This window comes from Canis aureus, chromosome 10, assembly GCF_053574225.1.
Source record: "Canis aureus isolate CA01 chromosome 10, VMU_Caureus_v.1.0, whole genome shotgun sequence".
In the NCBI taxonomy this organism is placed as follows: Eukaryota; Metazoa; Chordata; class Mammalia; order Carnivora; family Canidae; genus Canis; species Canis aureus.
In genome coordinates, this window is record NC_135620.1 from 40757875 (window position 1) to 40782565 (window position 24691).

General features: G+C 44.6%; 1 protein-coding gene across 6 annotated transcripts in view; it reads left to right on the plus strand.

Annotated features, from left to right (window-relative positions):
• The first annotated feature begins 11165 nt into the window (after positions 1 to 11165).
• Positions 11166 to 24691, plus strand: part of ACER2 (alkaline ceramidase 2) — a 32773-nt gene continuing 19247 nt past the window's right edge. For 2 of the 6 annotated variants that reach the window (XM_077912112.1, XM_077912113.1), the window contains exons 1-3: positions 11170 to 11383; positions 20326 to 20440; positions 21264 to 21405. In XM_077912112.1, coding sequence (XP_077768238.1) covers positions 11276 to 11383; positions 20326 to 20440; positions 21264 to 21405 — 365 coding nt within the window. In that variant the 5' untranslated portion in view covers positions 11170 to 11275. Of the gene's footprint in view, positions 11384 to 20325; positions 20441 to 21263; positions 21406 to 24691 lie in introns of all 6 variants that reach the window. The other 4 variants (XM_077912115.1, XM_077912114.1, XM_077912117.1 and 1 more) reach the window with 4 other exon arrangements.

Below are 24691 nucleotides of genomic sequence, written 5' to 3' on the forward strand. Positions count from 1 at the left end.
TACCACGTCAGGCTCCCTGCATGGAGCCTGCTTCTCCCTGTGTCTCTGCCTCTCTCTCTCTCTCTCTCTCTCTCTCTCTCTCTCTCTCTGTCTCTTATGAATAAATAAATAAAATCTTAAAAAAAAAAAAAGATGTAAAAGGAGGCAAGTTCTGTACTTCACTTAAATAGGAGAAACGATACTAGGAGACAGCTAACTTGTATAACACCTAGAGCAACTATGGAGACAACTCCACAAAGAGATAACCCTTAAAAACACTGCAGACAGATCCAAATGGAACCCTAGAAAATGTTCAAGTAACCTACAAGATAGGAAAAAGAAAACTGGTAAACACAAAACAAAACAAAAAAATGAAAGGGCATAATTAAGCTCAACATATCAATAATCCCATTAAATGTACCTTTAGTTATTTATTTACATGCAGTATATATTGATCCTTTATCTAAAATATTTATTATGCACTGTGGTAAAAATCTTTTTTCAAGGAACTCAAGAGGAATTAATTGCTGAGGGCAGAGCTTTCCTGGTCATTCTTCTCAGGCAAATGGAATTCAGGTTCTGATCCTCTTAGGCTAAGGAAGGCGGTGTCTAGCTGGAGGCTGGAGGATGACCCTTCTGGGCCTGATAAGCTCTGAAGGCCATTCTGGCAACAATTGGCAGTAGGGTTCCAGCAGTTTCTTCCATGGGTGGAAGTTGAGAGTAGGATTTAATCTGGTGGAGCCCATTATCCTGTAGGAAATTCCACTGACCATGGGAGCAGCCCAGAGAGCTGGGCAAATCATGGATCCAATCACTTCCTGTTCCTGACTGATGCAGGAAAGGGGCCACTACAAAAATCCATGAGTTGTTGCCCAAATTATTCTTTAGGTTGTCACTGCAAACCCCATCAGAGTTTTCTTCAAAATGCTCATCCTTAAAATATGTTTTCATGTGAAAAATTGTAACGTGTTCATTCATTTTGGGAACTGTCAAATATTTCTAGGATTAAATTTCTTCCAATTTTCACACTTGAGAGGAGAGTCAAGTGTCCTCAGACTTTCAGATCATTTGTTCCTCAGGCTGAATTACTAATGAGAATGGTGAAAAGATTTGGTTCTACTTAGTGCCTTGTCTGGAACTTTGCTGGCAGTGACTCTCTCCATCTACAGTATATACTAGATCTTTGCCTCCATTGTTAAAATGATCTGAGAATTTAGGAAAAAGGATGATCTTACTGGTTTCAATCTTTTTCACTTTCTTTAAGGCCCCTGACCTCATACCCGGACAGGTAGTTAGACAACTTTTTCTCTCACTTCTCTCAGAAGTATGAACTGCCCCAATCTTCCCTCATCCTCAACATGTTTCCAGGTGTTTAATATATAGTCTCTACATTGCCCCTTCTTTGGCATAGAATTCCTTTAGGATACTTGGTTTCGAGTCACCGAAACCCCACTCAAACTAGCTTAAGAAAAAAAAAGTGACTTCACCATAAAGGTCCTGGGGTGTCTTGGGGACATTTGTATGTGGCTACGTCCCTGGGCATAGCTGGAGCTAGAGACTTCCATTTGGACTACTACTTATCTAGACAACTCTTTGTAGAATGGCTTCACCATGTTTTTGCACTGATGACCAGTTCCGCCAGCTTGTCTACCCATCTGGTAGGACAGGTTATCAATAGTGCCCAGGTTCAAATCTCTAACCCAGAGCTCAATTCTTTTTTTTTTTTAAGATTATTTATTTATTTATTTATTTATTTATTTATTTATTCATGATAGACACACAGAGAGAGGCAGAGACATAGAGGGAGAAGCGGCTCCTCACAGGGAGCCCGATACAGTATTCGATCCCTGGACCGGGGATCATGCCCTGAGCTGAAGGTAGAAGCTCAGCCACTGATCCTAAATTCCTACTGATGCATTCTGATCAGCCAACTTGGATCAAGACCCACTGCTGGACTGATGAACCCTAGCCACAGAGTTAGGTTGCAGTGTGTTACCACAGTGTTCCTATGGCAGCCATCTGAATGGTGTAGGGGCAGGGGAAGGTGGGAGGTGGGCTGTCCCCATCAAAGAAGTGGTGGAAAATCCCAGAAAAGGAGGAGACACTGGGACAGATAAAACATGTGTCTCCTCCATGCACTTCTCCGCTCCTGGTAAATTGCAAGATCTTAAGTTTTCAATTCCACCTTTTTCCATCTTCTTCAGGATCTAGTTTCATGAGTCACCCTTTTATTTTTGCTTTACATTTTAAATCTGTTCTTCTACCTGGGTGCCTTTTTTTTTTTTTTAGGCTGAAATTTGCCCAAGTTTCTCCTATACTAAAGGAAAGTCCCATAACTCAAGCTCCTGCTTGATTCATGTACTTTTTCACCAAATGTGCCACCCAGGTACTCACATTTTACCCCACCTGACCTCCTCCATCTTTACTTGCTCTGCTTGCATTTCGCCAAGGTGTTTCTTGCTCTCTGAAAGGCTGAAGACAAGGCAGAGTGAAGGAAGTATGGAGTTTATAGGCTGTTGTGATGCATCTTTCCAGTGGGTAGAATGTCTGACAAGCCAGGGTCACCTCCCTCAAGGGATATCTCAGGAATCAGAGAGCCAAACCCAGGGGTTGGGGAGGACTGGGAGGCATGGCACTGACCAGTCCCTGACCTTTCTAGCTTCCTGGTTCCAGAGAGTCTGTGGCCACAGCATCACCTGGACCCCACCCAGGCTGCTGATTGCTTGTTTACCAAAGGCTCCCTGGTGAAAGGGCCTTCTCATGCACAGGCCTGAGAGGATTTCCTCTCAGGCCATTTGCCATTTGCTTCCTCAGGTGAGGGTAACTCCCTGCCATCTTGTGCCCTCTGGAATGAAAGGGACAGGTAATAACCACAGGTCCAACCAGAATTGCTAATGGTAGCCACTGGGAAAGGCTGAGCCCTTCATCCTCACTCACCCATCTCCTTTCTGGTGCTCTCGGCTACATGGGTGCTTGTGGGGAGGCCCCTATTTAATGAAGTCCATTGCTTCTTTAGCTTTTAAAAAACTTATTGTGGAAAAATTAAACATATGCAAAGTAGAGAGACTAATGTCTCTATCACCCAGTTTCAACAGTTATCCATTTAAGGACAGTGTTGTTCCATCTGTACGCCCAAACCAACTTCCTCCCCCATTAAAAAAAAAAAAAAAAAAAAGATTTATTTAAGTAATTTCTTCACCCAGCATGGGGCTCAAACCCACAACCGCAAGATGAAGAGTCGCATGCTCTCCCAATTGAGTCAGCCAGGTGCCTCCTCCCCCGTTGTTTTAAAGCAAGTCTGAGACGCTCTATTTGGTCTGTAACTATTTCAGTATATATCTCTATACAATGCTTTCTTTTTTATTTTTGGTTATGGTCAGCTTTATTAAGGTATAGTTTACATGCGGTAAAATTTACCCTTATAAAGTACAGTTGTGAGGTTTTATGAACTCAATTATATATAACCATGATAATCAGAATGTAGAACAGTTCTATCATCCCCTCAAACTTCCCCATGCCCCTTGCAGTGAACTCCCTTTACTTCCCTCAAGTAACCACAGATCTGTTTTCTATTTCTTAATTTTGCCTTTTCTAGAAGGTCATAAGATGGAATCAAAGTAGTAGCCTTCTAGGGCGCCTGGGTGCCTCAGTTGGTTAGGCATCTGCCTTCAGCTTAGGTCATCATCCCAGGGTCCTGGTCCTGGGATCCAGCCCCAGGTGGAGCTCCCTGCTGGGCTGGGAGTCGGCTTTTCCCTCTTCCTCTACCCCTCCCCCAGCTCATGCTCTCACTTTCCCCCGCTCCCTCTCTTTCTGAAATAAAATCTTAATAAAAAAATAAAGTAGTAGCCATCTGAAGACTCACATTTTCAAACATAATCATACCATTATTAACATCTCTCCCAACCAACGATAATTCCCAATATCAGCAAATATCCAGTGTTTCCTGTTCCACGTTTGTCCTAGAAATTATTTGTTTACACTCTTAAGATCTAGACCTTTCTACACATTGCAACTGATTGTTAGGTTTCTATAGGAAATCTATACGTTTCTTCTCCAGCTTTTGCTTAAGACATTGGGCAGTCATGAAGAGTTTCCTTTAATCTAAATTTTACTGATTGCACTTGCATGTCCTCATTTCGTCTGTCCTCCACAGCCTCGCTACTAAAATGTGAAGCAGCAGCAAGGATCTGCATCACTTAGGCGTTCGTGAGAAATGCAGAATCTGGGACGCTACTCAAGACCTACTAAATCAGAATCGGCATTTGTAACATTTTTTACAAGATCCCCAGGTGACTCAGTTCCTGTGAATCAGAAGTAAGGGCCAGAGTTTTGGTTTGGGTTCTGGCTTTTTTCCCTCCTTCAGGAGTCAACACCACCACTTTTTATTTCTTAACCAGGTACACACCTGCTTCTCCCTCGCCCTGCGGGACGGCTCGGGCGCCTCGGGAACTGTGGCCCCACCCCTGGCCCCAACCCATTCTCTGGTCCCTTAGTGTCCGGTGAGCTCTTTCCCCACAGGGCTTTTAGGGCTCCCTTTTCTCCTCCTATTCTTACCCTTTTTGCCCAATCCTGACCAGCCCTCAGTCTTTCAGCTTGCCTCCTCAGTTGCTGAGAGTATAGATCTTTCTCGGAGCCCCAGCTTGCAGCTTTAACTCAACAAGTCTGAGCCTCCATCACATTTTTCCCTCCTAGCTTCCCTCCGGGGTTAGTCACCTGGCCATCTTCTTCTGATGGCTCAGGCTAGACTATTTGAAGCCGTCTTCTGTTTTTTCCCCTCCTCTTTCATGTCTACCTCTAATTAGTAGTTAAGCTTTTGGTTCTCCTTCTGTATTTGTCAGCCTTCATTAGGTTATGCTGGAGTAGGAAACAGTCACACACACCCATCTCAGTGACAAGACAGTTCTGTTTTCTTGTTTTTTTTTTGTTTTGTTTTGTTTTTTTTTTTTGCTGATGTTCTAAGTTGGGTTGAGCGCGCTTCTGCTCTGCTCTCATGTCTCCTCCGTTCTAGGAGCCGAGGTGGAAGCAGCAGCCCCCATCTGGCATCATCGGCAGCAGGCAAAGAATGGCAGAATGGGATTGATTTCAAAGCCTCTGGTAGTCACAGAAGACATCAATTCCACCCACAATCTCTTGCTCACAGCCAATGACAAGGTTAAGTCCCATGGCAGTGGGTCGGGAAAGTGTGTCCAAGTATCTGGAATCAATAGTACAGTCTATCACAACTCCTTTTCTGTATGGATTGCATCCCTTATTTCAATGGCCTTTCCCCTGCCTTAAACTTCCTTTCTCTCGGCTTAGAACCCACCTGCTCTGGGAAGCCTTTCCTGACACCCTCAGACAAGGTCAGATCTACTGCTGGCTATTGTCGTGATACGTGCACTTTTTCATGGCACTCTTGTAACGAATGACGTAGGCAATATTCAACATCTGACTTTCTGTCTAGACTGCAAGCTCCGTGAGGACAGACAGAGCATCGATTTTGCCCACCACTTCATCCTTGGCACCTCAAAGACTGTCCAGGCACATCAGAAAGTACTCAAGAATTACATGTAAATGAATGAATGCATGCTTTGGCCATGCTGCTGTCATCCCTCATCTGGATCATAGAAAGACCTCACCAAGTGTTATTGGTATCTCCAAGTGTACTCCTCATACCACCTATTTGTCTTCCAGCTCGGCCTCCCTTTCTGCCACTTTTCCATTTGAAACATAAGTTTGAAGTTCCCTGAATTATTACACTTTCTCAGACTTTCGTACTTTTGCACATGCTGTTCCTTCTATGGAATTTCCTCTCCTCAGGGCTTTTCCTGGTAAAATCCTATTCATCTTGTATAGCTCTGTTCTGAGGCTATCTCCTCTGCTGGGCCTACCTTGGCTCTCAGGGCAGACGTGGGCCCTCCACTCCTTGCTTTCATGTTTAATGTGTGCATCTCCATGTTAGCAAGTATCACATTGTATCTGATGGTTTGTGGGCCTCTACTAGACTGTGCTCCAGGAGGCCAAGAATAATATTTTATTTATATTTATTTATTTATTCTTATTTATTCATATTACCCAGCACTTATTATGAGCACAAAGCAGGTGCTCAAAAATGCCATATACCCTTATACTCTTGAAAAGGAGTTATCTAACAGAGTAACACCCTCTCTGTCGAGAAGGAGCTGTCAAAATCCACACTATGGGCAGCCCTGATGGCTCAGCGGTTTAAGTGCTGCCTTCAGCCCAGGGCATGATCCGGAGACCTGGGATCGGGTCCCATGTCGGGCTCCCGGCATGGAGCCTGCTTCTCCCTCTGCCTGTGCCTCTGCCTTTCTCTCTCTCTCTCTCTCTCTCTCTGTGTTTCTCATGAATAAATAAATAAAATCTAAAAAAAAAAAAAAATCCACATTCACAAATTCCATGCACTGCAGGCACAGGCAAAGCCTCAGACTTCCAATCAGAATCTACTGACTTGTACTACAGATACACCCAGTCCTAACAAACTGTTTGTGGCTTTCCAGTGTAGATTAGAGAAAAGAGAGAGGCCCAGGAACAATGGCAGGAAGTAGTCTCTGATGACCTGTCAGTAATCTAGTAGAGCACCCAACGCAGCAAATATGGACATGTTCCTGTAGGGGCTGCAATAATGTGGTCCTGGTGAGTCCCTGCTTCCTACAGCCCTCTCTCACAATTCTGAACCTGGAGATTTTGTCTTAGATTAAAAAAAAAAAAAAAATCCTTGCTCATTTGTCTTGTTTCCCTCCTAACTGGAGTGGGTGAGCAAACTCTGAGCTCCGAGTTCGGTGAAGAGCCAGGGGAAAAGAGGGCGGTCTTTCTCAGGTCTTCTCTCTCCTCTCACTGGTGGTGGCTAGTCTTGGCTTAGATCTGATTTTTCAGGGAAACAAAGCATACAGTCCATAATGAATTTTTGCCCTTGCGCACTTGGGCTTAAATAGTGGTTCTCAAATTTGAGCGTGGGTTGGAATCACCTGGAGGTGTTGTTAAGGCACAGATTGTTGGACTCTACTTCCAGAGTTTCTGACTCAATAGATCTGGGGAATGGGCCTAGAAATTTGCATTTCTACGAAGTCCCTAGGTGATGCTGATGCTGCTGGTCTGGGGATGACACTTTGAGAATCAAGACCATAATGAAAAACTCTGGCTAGACAGGAAAATACAGAAAATTTCATCCTCGATTGTGCACTTCGTGCTTTATTGGCGCAGGTGCCTGCAATTCTTTCCAAAGAAGACTGTGACGTGATGACTTCTACTTGTAGAACCAGTTGAACTGGATATTTATTATCAGATATTTACTTAGACCAAATATAAACATAGTTATAAACTCTGTAAAAAGAGAAGTTGCAGGCATCCTGACTTCCCTGAAGGGCTGGTTCCCTTAGACTTGCTCTATGGATCTGTATCACTGATTCATATTTAGACCAAAAGCAATGTAAGTAAACTCATCGCCAGAACTCAACAGTGCCCTGTTCTCTGCTGTCACATTCCCCCATCCTGCTCTCCCCAAGCTCTCTGTTTACACCTGATTTCAGAGTCTTGTATTCAATCACTAATGGTAGTTGTCAAGGCATATTATTAACATAAATCTATTTCAGAATTAATGATCCAGTGATAGGTCCTAATGTTAAATTACTAGGTTATATTCATTGAAAAAAATGGCAACAATGAGGAGAGTTGATGACAATATCAAAAAAACTTCAACACAGTCCCAAGAAGACCATCACTGATGTCTTTGGGGAAATGTAACCTTTGTCCCTGGTGCTGCCCACCAATGGCTTTAGCTTAGCACTGTCTCTCTGTGCAATTGTAATTAGAACCCAAGTGGTTGGTTTTGATCTTGAACTAGGATAGTCATTGCCAGTAAGAGTTCCTGAGTAGGAGGACCTCATCATCATTCCCTAGCGGGATTTGGAGGAGGTTTTATATCTAGTGAATTCTCTATTTTAGTGGTGCTAAAAGTCACAATGTTGTTTTTTAAATATTTATTTGAGAGAGAGAGAGCACAGCTTGGGGGAAAGGCAGAGGGAGAGGGAGAAGCAGACTCCCTACTGAGCAGGGAGCCCAATGAAGGACTCGATCCCAGGACCCTGGCATCATGACATGAGCTGAAGGCAGACTCTTAACTGAGTCACCCAGGTGCCCCTAAAAGTCATAATGTTTTTACATTTTAACATCCTGAAATCCAGATACATCCTACAGTGGGTGGCATTTTATATGTTATACAATCCCACAGTTGGCCAAGTGGAGGTCAAGATGTATTGTCATTGCCTGAATGCACACAAACTCAGTGGTTAATCCTGGTGGAATGAATTGGCAACTGTAATCTCCATGTTTCTGTCAACAAATCACCTAAGGACTGTCTGGAAAAGAAGCATGATACCTATTGTCTCAAAACTTTCCCTTGCAACCTTCAGGCAAGAACATGCCAGCATCAAGATATGTACATGAGGTTTGGAAGCATTCAGTGGTAGAGTGCGGTGAAGAAATGCTGTATCAGCAATGCTTGGTAATTAATAACATGAGGACACTAATGACTCAGGTGAAAAACAATTAGGAAAAAGGTGAGAGATTCTGTGATGAAATTATAGGAATTCCTTTTTTTTAAGATTTTATTTATTTGTTTATTCATGAGAGACACAGATTGAGAGAGGCAGAGACACAGGCAGAGGGAGAAACAGGCTCCATGCAGGGGAGCCCGATGTGGGACTCGATCCCAGATCCTGGGATCACACCTGGGGCTGAAGGCAGATGCTCAACCACTGAGCCATCCAGGGCCCCGAAATTATAGGAATTCTTTAATAAGTTTATTGTGCTTATATTTTCCCTTTTACATAACATAAGAATGATAGGAGATAACTATGTAAGTCTAAAAGCTCTCATTCAATGAATATTTAAAAATTCTAAAAGATAAAAACACAACAAAGTTTAATTCGGCATATCTTTTTTTTAAAGGGCAGCTCTCAACCTTTTTGATTTGAGGACGTCTTTTATAATGAAGATTGAGGATCCTAAAATTCTTTTATTTGTGTGGTAATATCTAGTGATGTTTTTCATATTAAAAAAAATTTTTTTTTTTGAGGGCATCCTTCAGTGGCTCAGCGGTTTAGCGACTGCCTTTGGCCCAGGGGATCCTGGAGTCCTGGGATCGAGTCCCACATCAGGCTCCCTGCATGGAGCCTGCTTCTCCCTCTGCCTGGGTCTTTGCCTCTCTTTGTGTCTCTCATGAATAAATGAATAAAATCTTAAAAAAAAATTTTTTTTTGAGAGAGAAATGTGTGCATGTGGTGGAGGAGGGGCAAAGGGAGAGGGAGATTCAAGCAGTCTCCATGCCCAGCACAGATCCCCACGTAGGACTCAAACTCAGCACCCTGAGATCATGACCTGAGCCAAAACCAAGTGTTGGATGCTTAACCAACCACCCCTCGTATTCAAAATTTAAATAGACTTTTAAGAATGAGAGCAAAAGGGGCAGATCATGTTGCAGTGTTCACAGGAAAAGAGTTTTCACCTTGTGGATCCCCTGAAAGGGGAACACACTTTGAGAATCATTGATATATAAAATAATGGTATGTTTTATACTAGTAGAATTAATACAGATATATTTCTACCTTAAATCCTGGAAGGAGTACGATGGGGAAAACTGTTGTTGGACAATTAGTGTAGCACTGTGAGGCACAGAGAAATTAACTGATTACATTTCCTCTGTGACTGTGAGGAATATTTTCCCCCTCCCATTGAATTGGCCAGCTCACACTGGGTGTCCTGGAGGCCTGAATGGGTCCAACCTTACGAGAAGGTACCAGTGTTATCTGGGTTCCTGGACAGTGGAATTGGCTGTCTAGGAGGAGGACAGATGCTGGGACAGATGAAAGAAGGAGTGTGGTTTAGTTTCCAGAGGGGGGGAAAAAAAAGCTGAATTTTTCTGGAGATGAAAGAGGAGTTGGGGCTTGCAGTTTCTGGAGATCTGGGGAAGCCTGCAAATGGCTGTGTGGGTATTTGCTACAGATGGACACTGGAGTACCAGCCAGCGTTCCACTAGACAGGCCTAGAGAGGGCTGTCCCTGGCAAGCTGCTGCCTCAGCATACCATGCAGGTTTGAGCAAGCAGATGCAAGTGCCAGGCACCATGGATGGCTGACCAGAAGTTTCTTAGCCACTGCCACTGTCCTGGCCTGGTAATCCTAGAACCACTCAAGGAAGGAGGACCAGAGCACCCCCCACCCCTACCCACATGCACATACACAGAGACAGACACACACATGGTTGGCTTTTGTGGGGACCAGATTGGGTTTTAGAAACTACAGCAGCAAAGTAGTTACCAGCAGGTCTGAGATCATTCTGTCCGAATTTGATTTCTAGCCCTGCTTTACTGGGGCATTGTCCAAAGGAACCCACTTCACAGGATTACCCTGGGAACACTACCTAAGTGGTGATGCATGGAAGCTCCTCAAACAGTGCCTGGTGTATAATAAATGCTATCATCTATCTATCTATCTATCTATCTATCTATCTATCTATCTATCTATCTGCCATCATCTCTTGCTCTTTGTCCTGGAGATGTCATATCTGCCACACCGCGGCCTCTGAGTGTTACTATGGCTAGAGTTTCGTCCTATGTTTAACTGAAGATCAGATCTGATTAAAGCCCTAAAGCTAGAGTCCCGGAGACCAAGAGTGTCCTAGAAATTGGCAGAGGTGCTCTACTGAACGGCGGGTGCAGAGGCTGCAGGGGAAGGTCATGGAGCCGGCACTCCAGCCTGCAAGGGCGTCCTGCTGTAGCCCACGGCACCGAGTCCTGCCACGCACACCCTCATGGGCTTCCGAGGGACGGGGGGCAGGGGGGGCTTGTGCCTCTGGAGGGTGAGTACGGGTCCCCCACAGAGCAGACGCCCTGAGAGTCCACAGGGGCAGCGTGCTCCCGGGGAGGGGGTGGCGCCAGGGAGTCTGAGCCGGAGGGGGCGTGGGCAGGCCCCCAGCCCCGCGGCGCCGCGCCCGCCACCTGCCGCCGCGCGGTCCGGGACGCCCCCGCCCCCGCCCCCGCGCAGCCCGCAGCCCGGCCCGGGTGGGCGTGGCCTGCCGCCGCCGCGGTCCCCTCCGGGGGCGGGGCCGGGGCGGGGCCGGGGCGGGGCCCGCGAGCAGGCCCGTCCCCCGGCGGAGGGCCCGGGAGGCCGGCTGGGGAGGCGCCACATCCGGCGGCTGACTCGGCGCGTATAAAGCGGCGGCCGCGGCGCTCGGCTCCCCGCAGTGGCTCGGGCGCTCGGCGGCTGCGGGAGCGGCTGCCCCGATGCCCCACCGCGGCCATGAGCATCCCGCACTGGTGGGACCAGCTGCGGGCTGGCAGCTCGGAGGTGGACTGGTGCGAGGACAACTACACCATCGTGCCTGCCATCGCCGAGTTCTACAACACGGTGCGGGCGCGGGCGCGGGCGCGGGCGCGGGGCCGGCAGGCGGGCCGGAGGGAGGGGCGGGAGGGGACCCCCAGTCGTGGCTGCGCCTGAACCTGGACGTGGGTGTCCGCGTGCATCCGGGGCATCCTCTCTCCGGGGCCGGGGCATCGGCGCGCCCCCTCCTGCTCTCCATCTGTTCTCTTCTGTCCCTATCCCGACATCTGGGCTCATCCTCCTCTTGCCATTTCCTCCTGATGGCTCCATTGTCTTGTTTGGCCGCCACCTGTCCCGAAGCCAGTGGTCCGTGTCAGCCCCTGCCCCAGGTGGGTGACTCCGAGGCTGGCGAGCCCGCCGGGACGATTCCCTTCCTCCCTAGGACCTCGGTGGCGTGACGCACTCGGGGTCGCATCGCGGTTTCTCCCTGAACACCTGCCCCAGGAGCGCGGGCCGGGGGTGGGGCGGGGGCAGGGGAGTCCCCGAGAGAGCAGTCTGGGGCAGGGCCCATTGCCACTGCCGACTGGCCCTGCCCCACTAATACACCAATAGGTCGAGTTGCTTTTGGCCAGAATCAAGTTAATTGCCAGTAGCTCTTATTTCTTTGCGTTTAGTTCCCAGTCTCAGTCCAGCCCCAAGTCAGCTCCCCCAGGCCTGTGCCCTCTCCAGGGATTAAGCCTGAGGAGTGAGAGGGAAGTTTGGGAGTGATTGTGCGTGCTTGGTGGGCTCGCCTCGGTCCCTGCTATGGAAGCTGAAACTTCCCCACTGCAGTGTCCTGTGTGCTGTTGTATTAACCGGAGCGAAACCTTGATGCTGGAAGGAAATGCCTCTTCTTTTCACTGTGCGGAGGCTCAGGATTCTCCGACCAAAGGGAAGACTGCATGGTCATGTCTTCGGCTACCCCACACGAAAAAACAGGAACTCCTGGTTTACAAGTCACTGTGAATTTGAGGTTGTTCTTTAGGATTTTCTCCTAAGATTTGCTGGAGAGAGTGTCCTTGGCATGAGTCAGTCCGGAGGGATATCAGATGAGCTAGTTCCAGGCTTTTCATTCATTGATGATGCAACTGAACTCTAGAGAAAGAAACTGTCATACTCATGTTTCTCACATGATCCAGAAATCTGCACTCTTCTCTCCTTCCCCCCTCACCAACACTCTTATTTGTGCTTATTTATGACTAGGTTAGTTCTTCAAGAAAGCCTGGTCCTCTGCTGTCCATAGATACTGTGAAAGACATAGTGGAGGTGGCTACAACTCACCTGCAGAACTCCTTCATTCAGAGCATTCTCTCAGGGGTAAAGGGTGGCACATGGGATGGGGTGGGGGCATGGCTGGGTACTTTCAGTAGCAGTAACTCATTTTCTCCTCGGTAAGTGGAGAGTACTAAGGATTTCACCAGAGTTAGAGAACAAATGACAGGGCAGGGACAAGTTCTCACACACCCAGCAAGGTAATGATCTGTGGAGTTTGAGGCCAGCTACTCAGACCTAATTACTTGGCCAGAAGTTCATCTATAGCTGCTCTGTGCCTGCCTTGAAAAGCCCCAGAGTGCTGGATGAGGTTTGCGGCGGGGGTGGGGGGAGGTGGGTGTAGTTTATGTTGTTTTTACTTTTAATCTAGTCCCATTGGAGCTGTTAGGGAGTGAGTGCCAAAGTCTTTTCTTGAAATGAACTGTTGGTCTTCAGCTGCAGTGTCTGTGGGTGATTAGCCTGCCTGGTCTGCCTGACAGGCCTTATTCTTTAGAATACTCCTAAAACCACAAAATATACTTTAGCCCAACAGAGAGCTTTAAATCTCAGACAAGTAGTTGGTCACCTAACTTTGTTGAGTGTAGGTCCAAAGAGTTTAGCAAAAACCGTTTCCTTCTGTTTCCATGCCTTACGTATCTTCTGAAGCTTATCACAAGATGAACTCATGCTTCTCTCTTGTATTGAGGAAAGCAGTGAACTATTATTGGTGATAAACAGCTCATTAAATCCTCATAGGAAGGCAGTAGGTCTAATTATCCATTTTAGAAGAAAATAATCATTACTAATTTTGAGGAAAAGTTTAAGGAACTGAAGATATAAAATCAAGAGAGGACTAGGAGAGGGATCTGAAACCTTCTTAATGGGTCTTGGGGGTAGCAGCAGATCATTACTACAACCTCAATTACTAGTGGCTACCATTAATTGTTTGCTAGGTGTTGAAGCTCTGCTGCCTACTATACAATCACCCAAGTGGTGGGTGCTCATTATTAGATCCATTTGATAAAAGGAAGAAACCAGGGTCTGGATAGATCATGCAATTTGCCGAGGCCAAGAAAATGGCAGAAATAGAGTTAGAACTTGGTGCATTTGACTCTACAAAGATACTTCTGAAGATGGAAATGCCACTGCAGCCTTCTGTGACGTCTTTATTCTATACAACCTGGGTGTTTATCATTGGGTCATTCTTTAACTAGAAACTTTTGTGTTGGGACCATTTGATCTACAGGATAATATTCATGATGTTTGATATGAAAAAGGTTTTCATTTTTTTTGTTATATTGGTCTTTATTATAAAATGTTAACCTTAGAAATAAAAGTTACTTTACCAGCAAAAGTGGGTTTATTTTGGAATGAGACAGAATTGCTATTTGGAACAAGCAAGCTATAGCAAAACCATAGGCAAGTCCAACACACAAAGGAGAGGAATGTTATCTTATGGAAAAGGAGGAAGTCAGGAGGGGCTGTTTTGAACTGGAGAAGAGAGTTCAGAGTGATTGTTTCTCATTGGCTGAGTGGCCACAGTAATGGATTTCTTGTGGGAGATGCAAGGTGCATCTTTCCCAGTTGGAGCCTGGGATAGGCCATTGGTTCCTATTGGGGAATCTTCTCTTAGGGGTCTCTAATTGACATTGAGTGGTGTGGGCTTCTCCTTCCAACCTCCCCTTCTAGAATCCTCTCCCAAATCTACTTCAGTGAAGTTCCTGCTTACTACTTTTCACAAATAGCATTATCGTGGTAAAAAAATTCATAGTACACAAGTTATAAAGTGAAAAATATGCTTTCTTGTGTATCTCTTCAGACCTTTTTTCAGGCATTGTACAAAACACATGTATTTGGGTGACCATATGAGATACATATGTATAATGTATATATACAATATCTAAGTTTTTATTCAACGCAATTAAGATTATACTACACAAACTTCTCTTGGTGTTTTCTCTTAATAGGTCTTAGAGATGGTTCTATATTGGCTCAGAGTTATCTTCTTTACAGTCTAATTAGTGTTCCATTTAATGGATTGACCGTGATTTATTTACCCATTCAATCTCTTATTTATGGATATTTAAGGCATTTTATGTTTTATACTTTCAGCTTGGTTTCTGAGCAGTGATGCCATGAATATTCTTATATATGCATCTGGATGTACTTATACAAGTACTAATCCTCCACAGGGAATTGCTATATCAAGGAAAGTGTTTACTTAAAGACCGATAATTATTGCTAAATGGCCCACTAGAGAGAGTACCCTGGTTTATACTCCCACTGACAGTGTTTGGATGTATAAAGCATCTTGTTTTGGGGCCCCGCAAATCTCTGTTGCCTCAAGTCTTGTCATCATCCTTTGCTTCAGCCAAGCCCAAATCTCCCTTCCAAGAACATGTCATGCTCTTTCACCGCCTTTTGCTTGTGCACATTTTGTACTGTTTCTTTTACATACAAGTTTTATGGACTTCAGTTCCTTTTTCTGTTTTAAGTTTTTGGGCTCTAGTCACACTGAAGAGAAAGACTGTAGAACTCACTGCTTTAGGGAAAAGTAGGATCTACTTTTTAACCACTGGGCTTTGCTTTTGGGCACTCTGTTGCAGGGCAGGGACTCAGGGGGTCAGAAGTAAATCAACTGGTGCTGAAAAAAGTCTTGACGCAAAATATGTGCTTAAAATCAGTTCATCATTTGTCACCCTTCCCAAATTAGCTCTGCCACCAATCAAGGTCGGGAAGGTAGTTCTCGTGATATGCTAAAGCCCATGTCCCTTTAGGGCAGAATTGCCTATCTCCTGTGTTTGTTCATCTCTGGATCTATTTACTGGGCAACTACTGTGTGCCTGTCACAGAGACCAGACCTGCAAACAGGCGTCTCGGTGGTGGCATACCAGAGATGTGTACAGGTTGCAAGGGCGTTATTAGCATTCTGCATGAGGTTGGTGTAATGTGGGGGATTTTGCAAGAATTCTTCTGAGTGGGGTGACCAGCTTGTCCTGGTTTGTCCAGGCCTTGCCTGATTTTGAAGCTGAAAGCCCCATGGGGAACCCTCCTCAGTCCAGGCAGACCAGGACCGTAGATCATTCCAGAGGCAGGAGCAGAGCAATGGAATGGAGGATTAGACATCTGCATACACTTAAGATGCACAGTCTACCCAGCCAGAGGAATGCCCCTTTGCTGTTTATGAATCTCCTGTTCAGAAAATCTGACAGCCTGTTGCTTTGTCAGCATTTACCCTCTGCCTGGGAAAGTGCACACTCCCATGCAACGGGAGGAGATTGCCCTCTGTTCCTGCAATTATTTTGGTGCAATGTTATAGAGGAATTCATGGAATGAGGAACTTTCTAAGGAAATAATTAATACATTTGAAAATTGTGGTTTCCTTTTAATTAAAAAAATCTGCTCCGCAGACACTAGGCAAACTTGTTCTCCAAAGCAATATGCTTTAAAAAATACCCCTTGGCTGAACTATGCTTTACTTCAGTAACCCACACAATTGAAAGGGGAAGTTTCATTTCTCAGACAAGATGGAGCCACTGAATGTGGGTTTTAACTAGGACTTGTTTGCTTTTTTGTATTTCTTTAGGAGTTCCTTCCTCTTTTTGTCTTGGGGAGAGTCTCCCTCTGACTTGGTCTTTCCCTTTTTTATAAATGGAGGGCTTTCAAAGACACGATAGAGGTAGCCATCATTGGTAGAAGGGCTACAAAGAGGCAATAATATGATTTCTGTTTTATTTGGGAGATGTTCAAATGGTGCTTCTAAACTCCTTAATAGGTATATTAAAAAAATGTTTGAAGTCACATGACTTCACTGTAGATGTAATGAACGACTTCATGCCTCTGAGTAGTGTGTACATACATTTAAAAATGATCAACACAGAAACCAACATTGCACTATATGTTAATTGGAATTTAAATAAAAATTTGAAAAAAAAAGTGATGAACACAGATGGACAGAGCCAGTTGGGGGACGGCTTGGCAGGAATTGGTTGCACTTGGCTGTGAGGGAGATTGCAAGGACTCTAGGCAATGAAAATAGGGTGTAAAAAGCAAAATGTGTTCTATCCCCCGACACTGTAGGAGGGGCGGTACATTGGGGCCCCTTTCCCTGGGGAATGGCTAGATGAACTGCTGCCACACGCAGCACTTGGAGCAAGTGAGGTCAATGTATCTGAACTAAGAGGAAAAGGTTTTTGTAGCCTATTGTTGAATGAGAGAGGCAGTAGAGCAATGCGATATATATATGTATTCACATACATGCAAGGGAAATGACTCGAAGGTTGTGAATCTGAGGACAATGGTTATTGCTCGGGAGGAGGATGGCAAGGAGACTTTTTTTTTTAAAGATTTTATTATTTATTCATGAGAGAGAGAGAGATGGGGAGAGAGAGAGAGAGAGAGAGGCAGAGACATAGGCAGAGGGGAGAAGCAAGCTCCATGGAGGGAGCCCGATGCAAGACTCGATCCCAGGACCCAGGGATCATGACCTGAGCCGAAGGCAGACGCTTAGCCACTGAGCCACCCAGGCGCCCCAAGGGACTTTTTTTTTTTTTTTTTAATTACAAAATGAAACAGGAGAACACATTTATGTTTAAGAAAGGAGAAAGATCAGGTTTTGAGTTACCTATGGTGGAACAGTTCCATTTTCTCCTTCTCCCTTTTTCCTTCCTTCTGTGCTTAACAAAAGGACAGCCACATTTAAAATCACATCATAGGTGCATAACACAGGTATGTCAGATTTTGTAGATAACCAGTAAGGAGTTAAGCCAAGGAGGTCAGAGTGTGGCTGGGGGGCGGGGTGAGGGCTTAGAGGTGAAAATCAGCTCTGGGAGGTGGAAATAGCTCAGTGCTGGCCCCTGCTCTCTGGGTGACCACCTCTTTGACTTTCAGCCAGCCTGGGGAGCCCCTCTGGGTGCTCATGCAGTGCCCCTTGTCAAGCAAGGGATGGTCTTTAAATGCTCCCATTTTTACTCCTAATGATTGCTTATTTATTATTTATTTATTTATTTATTTATTTATTTATTTATTTATTTATTTTTTAAAGATTTATTTACTCATGAGACAGAGAGGAGAGAGAGAGGCAGATAGGCAGAGGGAGAAGCAGGCTCCCTGCCAGGAGCCTGATGTGGAACTCATCCCAGGACCCTGGGATCACAACCTGAGCCAAAGACAGATGCTCAAGCTCAACCACTGAGCCAGCCAGGTGCCCCCTACCGATTGCTCATTTAAATGATTCCTTGGAAAGTTAAAGGCTGTGATAGTCAATGAAAGACAGCTTACCGCTGACCAGACCCTAAGGCGGATGCCTCTTTACCTGCTGCTTAGTGACTGGGAGTTGCTGTTTTTCTGAGACTGGAGACCACACACCAGCTGGGGCATCTGAGATGATGATCCGAATTTTCACCCAGGATCACAAGTAGCTCCTGGGCCTCTCAGGTGGCAGGGAAGAAATGATCCCCAGCAGAGCAGACTAGAAACTAGCAACTAGAAAGAAAGTACCCCTTTCTCCACAATGGTGCAGCCCTGCTGGGGACTTCAGGCTTCGATCTTAACCCCAGGCAGCAGCCTTGTTCCCATCGTACCCCTGACATAAAATCTGGTTCTCCCCTCTTCACTTAAATTATTTCCCTTCTTCCCTCTCTTCCCTCTTGTCTAGAAGTGGTGTCCCTTCTAACCTTTCCTGCTCCCAGATGATGAAAGAGGCCTACATAGGCCGCTGACAGGGCCAATCCTTCCCTGTACAGCTCAGGTTCTGAGGTTTGCCAGTGCATTTTGTTCAGTTGTATCCCGGTGCAATTTCCTAGGTCTGGTAAAGACTTTCCACCCTGGCTTATTCAGTGCAGTTCAGACTGCCACCCTCATAGTTCCCTTGGGGCCGCCTCTGTACTGTTCAACATAGGGGATGGGTCTCTTTTGAAAGACTCCAGGCCCTTGACTTTCTGGACTTCCTCTGCCCCATTCTCCAACCTCTGAGTTTTTTTTCTTTTTTTGTGGAATCCTCACACCCCTTCCCCACTGGTGTTGCTCATTTCTCTGTAGCTGTAGTCTTCACATTCTTCACATTTCCTCTACCTGCTGTCATTTATGAGTCACAGTTACAAATGAAACTTCACAAGCTGAATGTCCCCACCACTTTGTACCTTCGAGGATGGCCTTCATTAACCACAAAGACAATCAGAATATAGCACGTGTGGACAGAGTGGTAGAGAAATTAGAGAACCCTTGTACATTGCTGGTGGGAATGTAACACGGTCCAACCACATTGAGAAACAGCTGGGTGGTTCCTCAATAAGTGAAACGTGGAGTTACCATCAGACCCAGCAATGCCAGCTTGGGCATATACCCAGAAGAAAACAAGCACTCAAAAGTTTGTATAGAAATGTTCATAGCAGCCCCATTCACAATGATCCACTAATGAGTAAATGGATAAACATATGGTATCCAGAGGATAGAATATTAGTTGGTCACACAAAAGAAGGAAAATACTGATACATGCTACTACATGGATGAACTGCAGACACATTGTGCTAAGTGAAAGAAGCCAGACACAAAGGTCATCTATCGTGTGAATATGCACTTTCATGAAATACCCAGAGTAGGTAAACTCCTAGGCATAGAAAGCACATTAGCAGTTGCCAGGGTGGGGGCGCTGTAGGAGGTGAGGAGGGAGCAGAAAGTACCTGCACAGTGGGACAGGATTTCTTTTTGGGGTGATGAGAAGGTTTTAGAACTAGACAGAGGTATGGTTACATATTCTTATGGCATCTAATGACATGAAATTGTACACTTTAAAATGTTCCGTTTTAGGTTATGTAAAATTTTCCCTCTATTTAAAAAAAATTAGAAAAAAAGGAGCTGGCTCTGACTTCCTAAAAAGATAAAAAAAGTAAATAAAAAAAAATTACAGGTGAGGTTCCAGAGTGACACCAACCAGTATGGTAGTCAGTAGGCCCCTGTGGGTGTTGAGCATGTGCAATATGGCTGGGCAGATGGAGATGTGCTGTCAGTATGAAGTTCACTCTGGATTTCAAAGCTTTATGTGAACAACAGAATGTAAAATATCTCCTTACTGATATTTAAGTAGTGATTACGTGTCAAAATGACAATAATTTGAGTATATCATATTAGGGAAGATTTATTTTTTTGAAAAGCCAAATGCCCCTGGGCTTAAACCTCCACTAAAATCTCAAAAGTTTGATCTTTACCTAAAAGTAGGTCTGATTAGGGTAGACATGGGAAAATAGGAAGCATCCCGCCCTCATGTGGGCCTTGGAGAAAAGGCTGGCCTTGCCAGCAGAAAATTACTGGGAGCTGGGAGGTCTAGCCCTCACCTCCATATTAAACTTTAGTTTTTTACCATTACTTAATGAAGGCTTTACCTTTAAAAATGTATGTGCGAGTAGATCAGAATGCCTCATAGTTAGTCTTGTGCAGAAAAAAGAAAGATTCTTAGGATCCAGAGAGGAGGCTGGGCAGCTTTCATAGATTGATCTTGGGGAACAACTCTAAAAACACTGCAGAGGGACTGGAAGAAGCCTCCAAATGGCCACTAATGAGGTCTTAAATTATCCTGTATCTGCAGTTAACAACAACAAAAACAAAAAGTTGTAAGAGCTTAAACAAGATGTGTGGCCCACATTCATCCCAGTTTGCAAAAGTCATATTTGGAACACGCTGCTTTATTTTTTTGCCCTTTTACTTAATATTCATTTTTTCATTTTACATCCCCTCCCCCCCAGATCAGCAACGTCTTATTTTTCGTTTTACCGCCCATCTGCATGTGCTTGTTTCGCCAGTATGCAACATGCTTCAACAGTGGCATCTACCTAATATGGACTCTCTTAGTTGTAGTGGGTAAGTGGATTCACTTTCGAGCATGGGCTGAAAGGGAGGAAATGGAATTCTGCACACTTCCTGTCCTATTCGAACATTATGTTTTGTAAACCAAAGTCACCCTGACGTCTTAGCGAACTTTTATTTTGCTTGCTTAACGCCAGAAGGAGGACTCTTTTGAACATAGGCTTGATAACAAGGGCTACTGTAATGATCCCTGAATTGCATTTGAGGCTTTATTTACATAACAGCCATTGGTGCTGTGCCAGCACAATTTTCTGAGGACTTCTGAAGAACATCACACACATTAAAAAAAAAAAAAAAAAAAAAAAAAAAGAAAGAAAAGAAAAAGAAAAGAAAAAGAAAAAGAAAAAAAGAAACATCACACAAAATAATTGAACTCTGATGAGACTCTCGCCTAATGGTCCAAAATTAAAGAAAGAAAATTCTAGATGTTTGAGCCTTCATCCATTGTTCTGGGAAATGCTTGTATAATTTCCATTTCCTTCCACAGGCAGATTGGGAATCCTTAACAGTAAGAGAATGTTGACTTTTACTTACTGCCTGTTCCCATGAAGCCCTGGTGGAGGAGGATAGAGTATTAAACTGTGGCATTATTAAAGTTCTGATGTGCTGACATTGGGGCGCTGCTTGAAATCCTCTTTTTAGGCTTCAAGTCTGCATGCCAAGGTGGTGTGTGTTTCTTCCTTCAGCTTCTTTCAGTGAGAGTGTGATCTGGTGATTGTGACAGTGGTTGGTCGAATGGCTGTCCTCCAGCAGCGTGTTGAGTTTGCGAGTCTGTACTTCTGTGGTGACCTTCTTTATTGGTTGGAATTGATTCTAGGAATTGGATCCGTCTACTTCCATGCAACCTTAAGTTTCTTGGGTCAGATGCTTGATGAACTTGCAATCCTTTGGGTTCTGATGTGTGCCCTGGCCATGTGGTTCCCCAGAAGGTATCTACCAAAGGTCTTTCGGAATGACAGGTAAGCCTGTGCTAAACACTTTTGTATTTACTGCTAAGTGCAGTACCCAATATATCGATGAATGTATCTGGAAAACAGCACGCAATGGAGCCTAACCTCCTGATGAGTTTATGATGTACTTGATTAATATTCACTGATCAGTTTATGGCCTGACAGAATAACGAGGAGGGAATTTTAATATGCTTGGACGAAGAATTTATAGGATATTAGGGGGGCAGCCCTGGTGGCTCAGTGGTTTAGCGCTGCCTTCAGCCCAGGGTGTGATCCTGGAGTCCTGGGATCGAGTCCCATGTCGGGCTCCCTGCATGGAGCCTGCTTTTCCCTCTGCCTGTGCCTCTGCCCCTCTCTCTCTCTCTCTCTCTGTGTTGCTCATGAATAAATAAATAAAATCTTAAAAAAAAGAAAAAAGGTATAGGATATTAGGGGCAAAAAGTCAAATGCCTCCCTTTTAGGAAAGAACAAAAGTGGAAAGATTTTCAGTGGGGGAGAAATTATTGAATGGTAGTTCAAAGACCTTTGATTTTCTGCTAGAACATTTCCTTGAGTCCAATCCAATTCTACCATTTGATAAGTTTATAGAATTCCATTAAGGAAGTGGCTCCTGTAGCTGTAGATCTCGTGGTTGTCAAATGGTATTGGTTTTACTTCTGCTAAGATCTACACACACACATACACACCTCCAAGCTGGAGATCTGGACTTTCATCAAGGGATGCATTTTAATACCTGTTGTGATGCTTATATGGTTTTCCACCCAGTAAATATTTTTTTTGAACACTTACTATGCATTTTTTCTAGGCACTGGGGTAAAGCAGTAAACAAAACGGTAGAGTTTCTGCCTTCAGTGACCTCATACTGAAGTTGGGAAGGCTACAAATCAATGAACAAACAAACAGTACAATATTAGGATAAGTGCTAGGATAAAAAAAGGAAGCTGAAAAGGGTAATGGTGACATGGGGTGCTCATTTAGAGTTTGGTCAGGGAAAGCCTTTTTTGAGGAGCTGTAGGAGGTTTGTTAATATCTGAAGAAACAGAAGAGAGTCAATCTCAAAGATGAGAAATGTTCCTAGAACATATTATCCACATATATTTCTCTGTGGGACACTATTTTATATGGAGATGTGTGTATATGGATAAATAGTCTAAAAACATGGATTCAGGTAAGCAAGCTGTATGTACTCAGGGAAGAGCTATGCTAGGAAAAGAAAAGAATTCCCTACAGTTTTCCTGGTAATAGGAATTTTAGAGCTATTAAAGACAAAGGCTGTTCTCTATGGATGGAGGTAGAGAAGTATCCATAAAACATGCTGGCTGCAAGAAGCCCATGATAGAACTATGTTGATATTACAACTTTAGAATGAATTAATCTCTTTTTGAGCCTGTGTCTTTGGTATTTGCAGAGAGATGCCTAGAGAAGGAAGATAAACAACCACTATCATTGGCTATTATTAGGAATGGAATAGGGAATGAGGGAGAGAACTTTAGCTTTTCCCTTTAATCTATACCATTGTACAGTTTTTTAAAAAAATTTATTTATTCATGAGAGATACAGAGAGAGAGGCAGAGACACAGGCAGAGAGAGAGAGAGAGAGAGAGAGAGAAGCAGGCTCCATGCAGGGAGCCCGACATGGGACTCGATCTCGGGTCTTCAGGATCATGCTCTGGGCCGAAGACAGGCACCAAACCGCTGAGCCACCCAGGCGTCCCTGTACAGTTTTTTTTTTTTTTTTTTTTTTTTAAACAAAGAGCACATGTTAATCTTTAATATTAAAAATGTATTTTTCAACGAGGTAGGGAGAGAAAACATACTTCAAATGAACTAGTTTTACAATCTTCATTGTGCAGAGCTGGATTTGAATTAAATAGTTTTTTTTGGGGGACGCCTGGGTGGCTCAGCGGTTGAGCACGTGCCCCTGGCTCAGGGCGTGATCCGTAGTGTCAGGATCGAGTCCCACATCAGGCTCCCTGCCTGGAGCCTGCTTCTCCCTCTGCCTACATCTCTGCCTTTCTCTGTATCTTTCATGAATAAATAAATAAAATCTTAAAAAAGTTAAAAAAAATTTATTTATTCATGAGAGATACACAGAGAAAGACAGAAACATAGCAAAGGGAGAAGCAGGCTCCCTGTGGGGAGCCTGATGTGGGACTCCATCCCAGAACTCCAAGATCATGCCCTGAGCCAAAGTTCAGACACTCAACCACTGAACCACCCAGGTGCCCCTAAATAGTATTTTCTTGGAGAATCATCAAGCAGATAAAGTGTCTTCAAGATTACTTATCCAAAAACGGAGAAGGAAAAAAAAAAAAAAAAAAAAAAACAAAAACGGAGAAGGAGTGAGCCAGCTGTTTACAAGAAGTGACCAGAAGGGCATTCTCGGACTCGGGAGAAATATAGTTTCCGTTTGCCATGGCCTTCTCAATAGAGGAGGTAGGCTTTACCGTGGGGCAGGTTGATTTGGGCGGTCTTCAGTTTCTAGTCTTGTTGTGCTTGCTTCATTGGCTTTAGGAGAACAACCAGAGATGCTTACAAAGCCTCAGAGGTGGAGAAATGGGGTGGGGTGAGGGTCAAAGATGGGCAGCGCCAGGCAGGGTCATGAGGGGACGTCATAGGCAAGCACTTTCGAACTCTGGCTGAGAAACATCATTTACCTTTGGTCTTTCCTGTGGTGTCAGAAGGTGGCTACCAGTTACCTCCATCCTGCCCCGAGCTTAGTGGGTGATAAGTTGAGAGCTGAGGAACCTCTTTGCTCTTAGATCTGATCTTTGAAGTCCTGGGATTTGAGTGAGAAGTTGCAGATGATTTTGTTCATGACAGTCTGGAGGTGCTGCTTGAAATTCCAAGTGACAGTTTTTAGTGTGTTCATAGAGAACCTTTTTCTTTTTTCATTTTTTTCTTTTCTTAAGTAGGCTCCACACCCAGCATGGAGCCCAACACGGGGCTTGAACTCATGACCCCAAGATCCAGACCTGAGCTGAGATCAAGAGTTGGACACTTAACCAGCTGAGCCCCCTGGGCGCCCCTTTCTTGTTCATTTCTTGAAGGGAGGAATGAGGGAATGTTATGAGCAGGAGAGAAAATGAGGCATTGGATGTAGTGACTATAAAGCTTACCAACTTTAATGATGAAGCCATACCGTGAGACAGAGAGGTGACAGCTTGGTGGCAATACTTTTGTATTACCAGCACCATTTCTCTGGGAAGATGGATTCCACTATCTTCAGCTTGGGGAGAGTCCTTTGGAGCCCTGAGCTTCACAGATGTCTGTGTCCCCAGCCTTGGAGACTCCC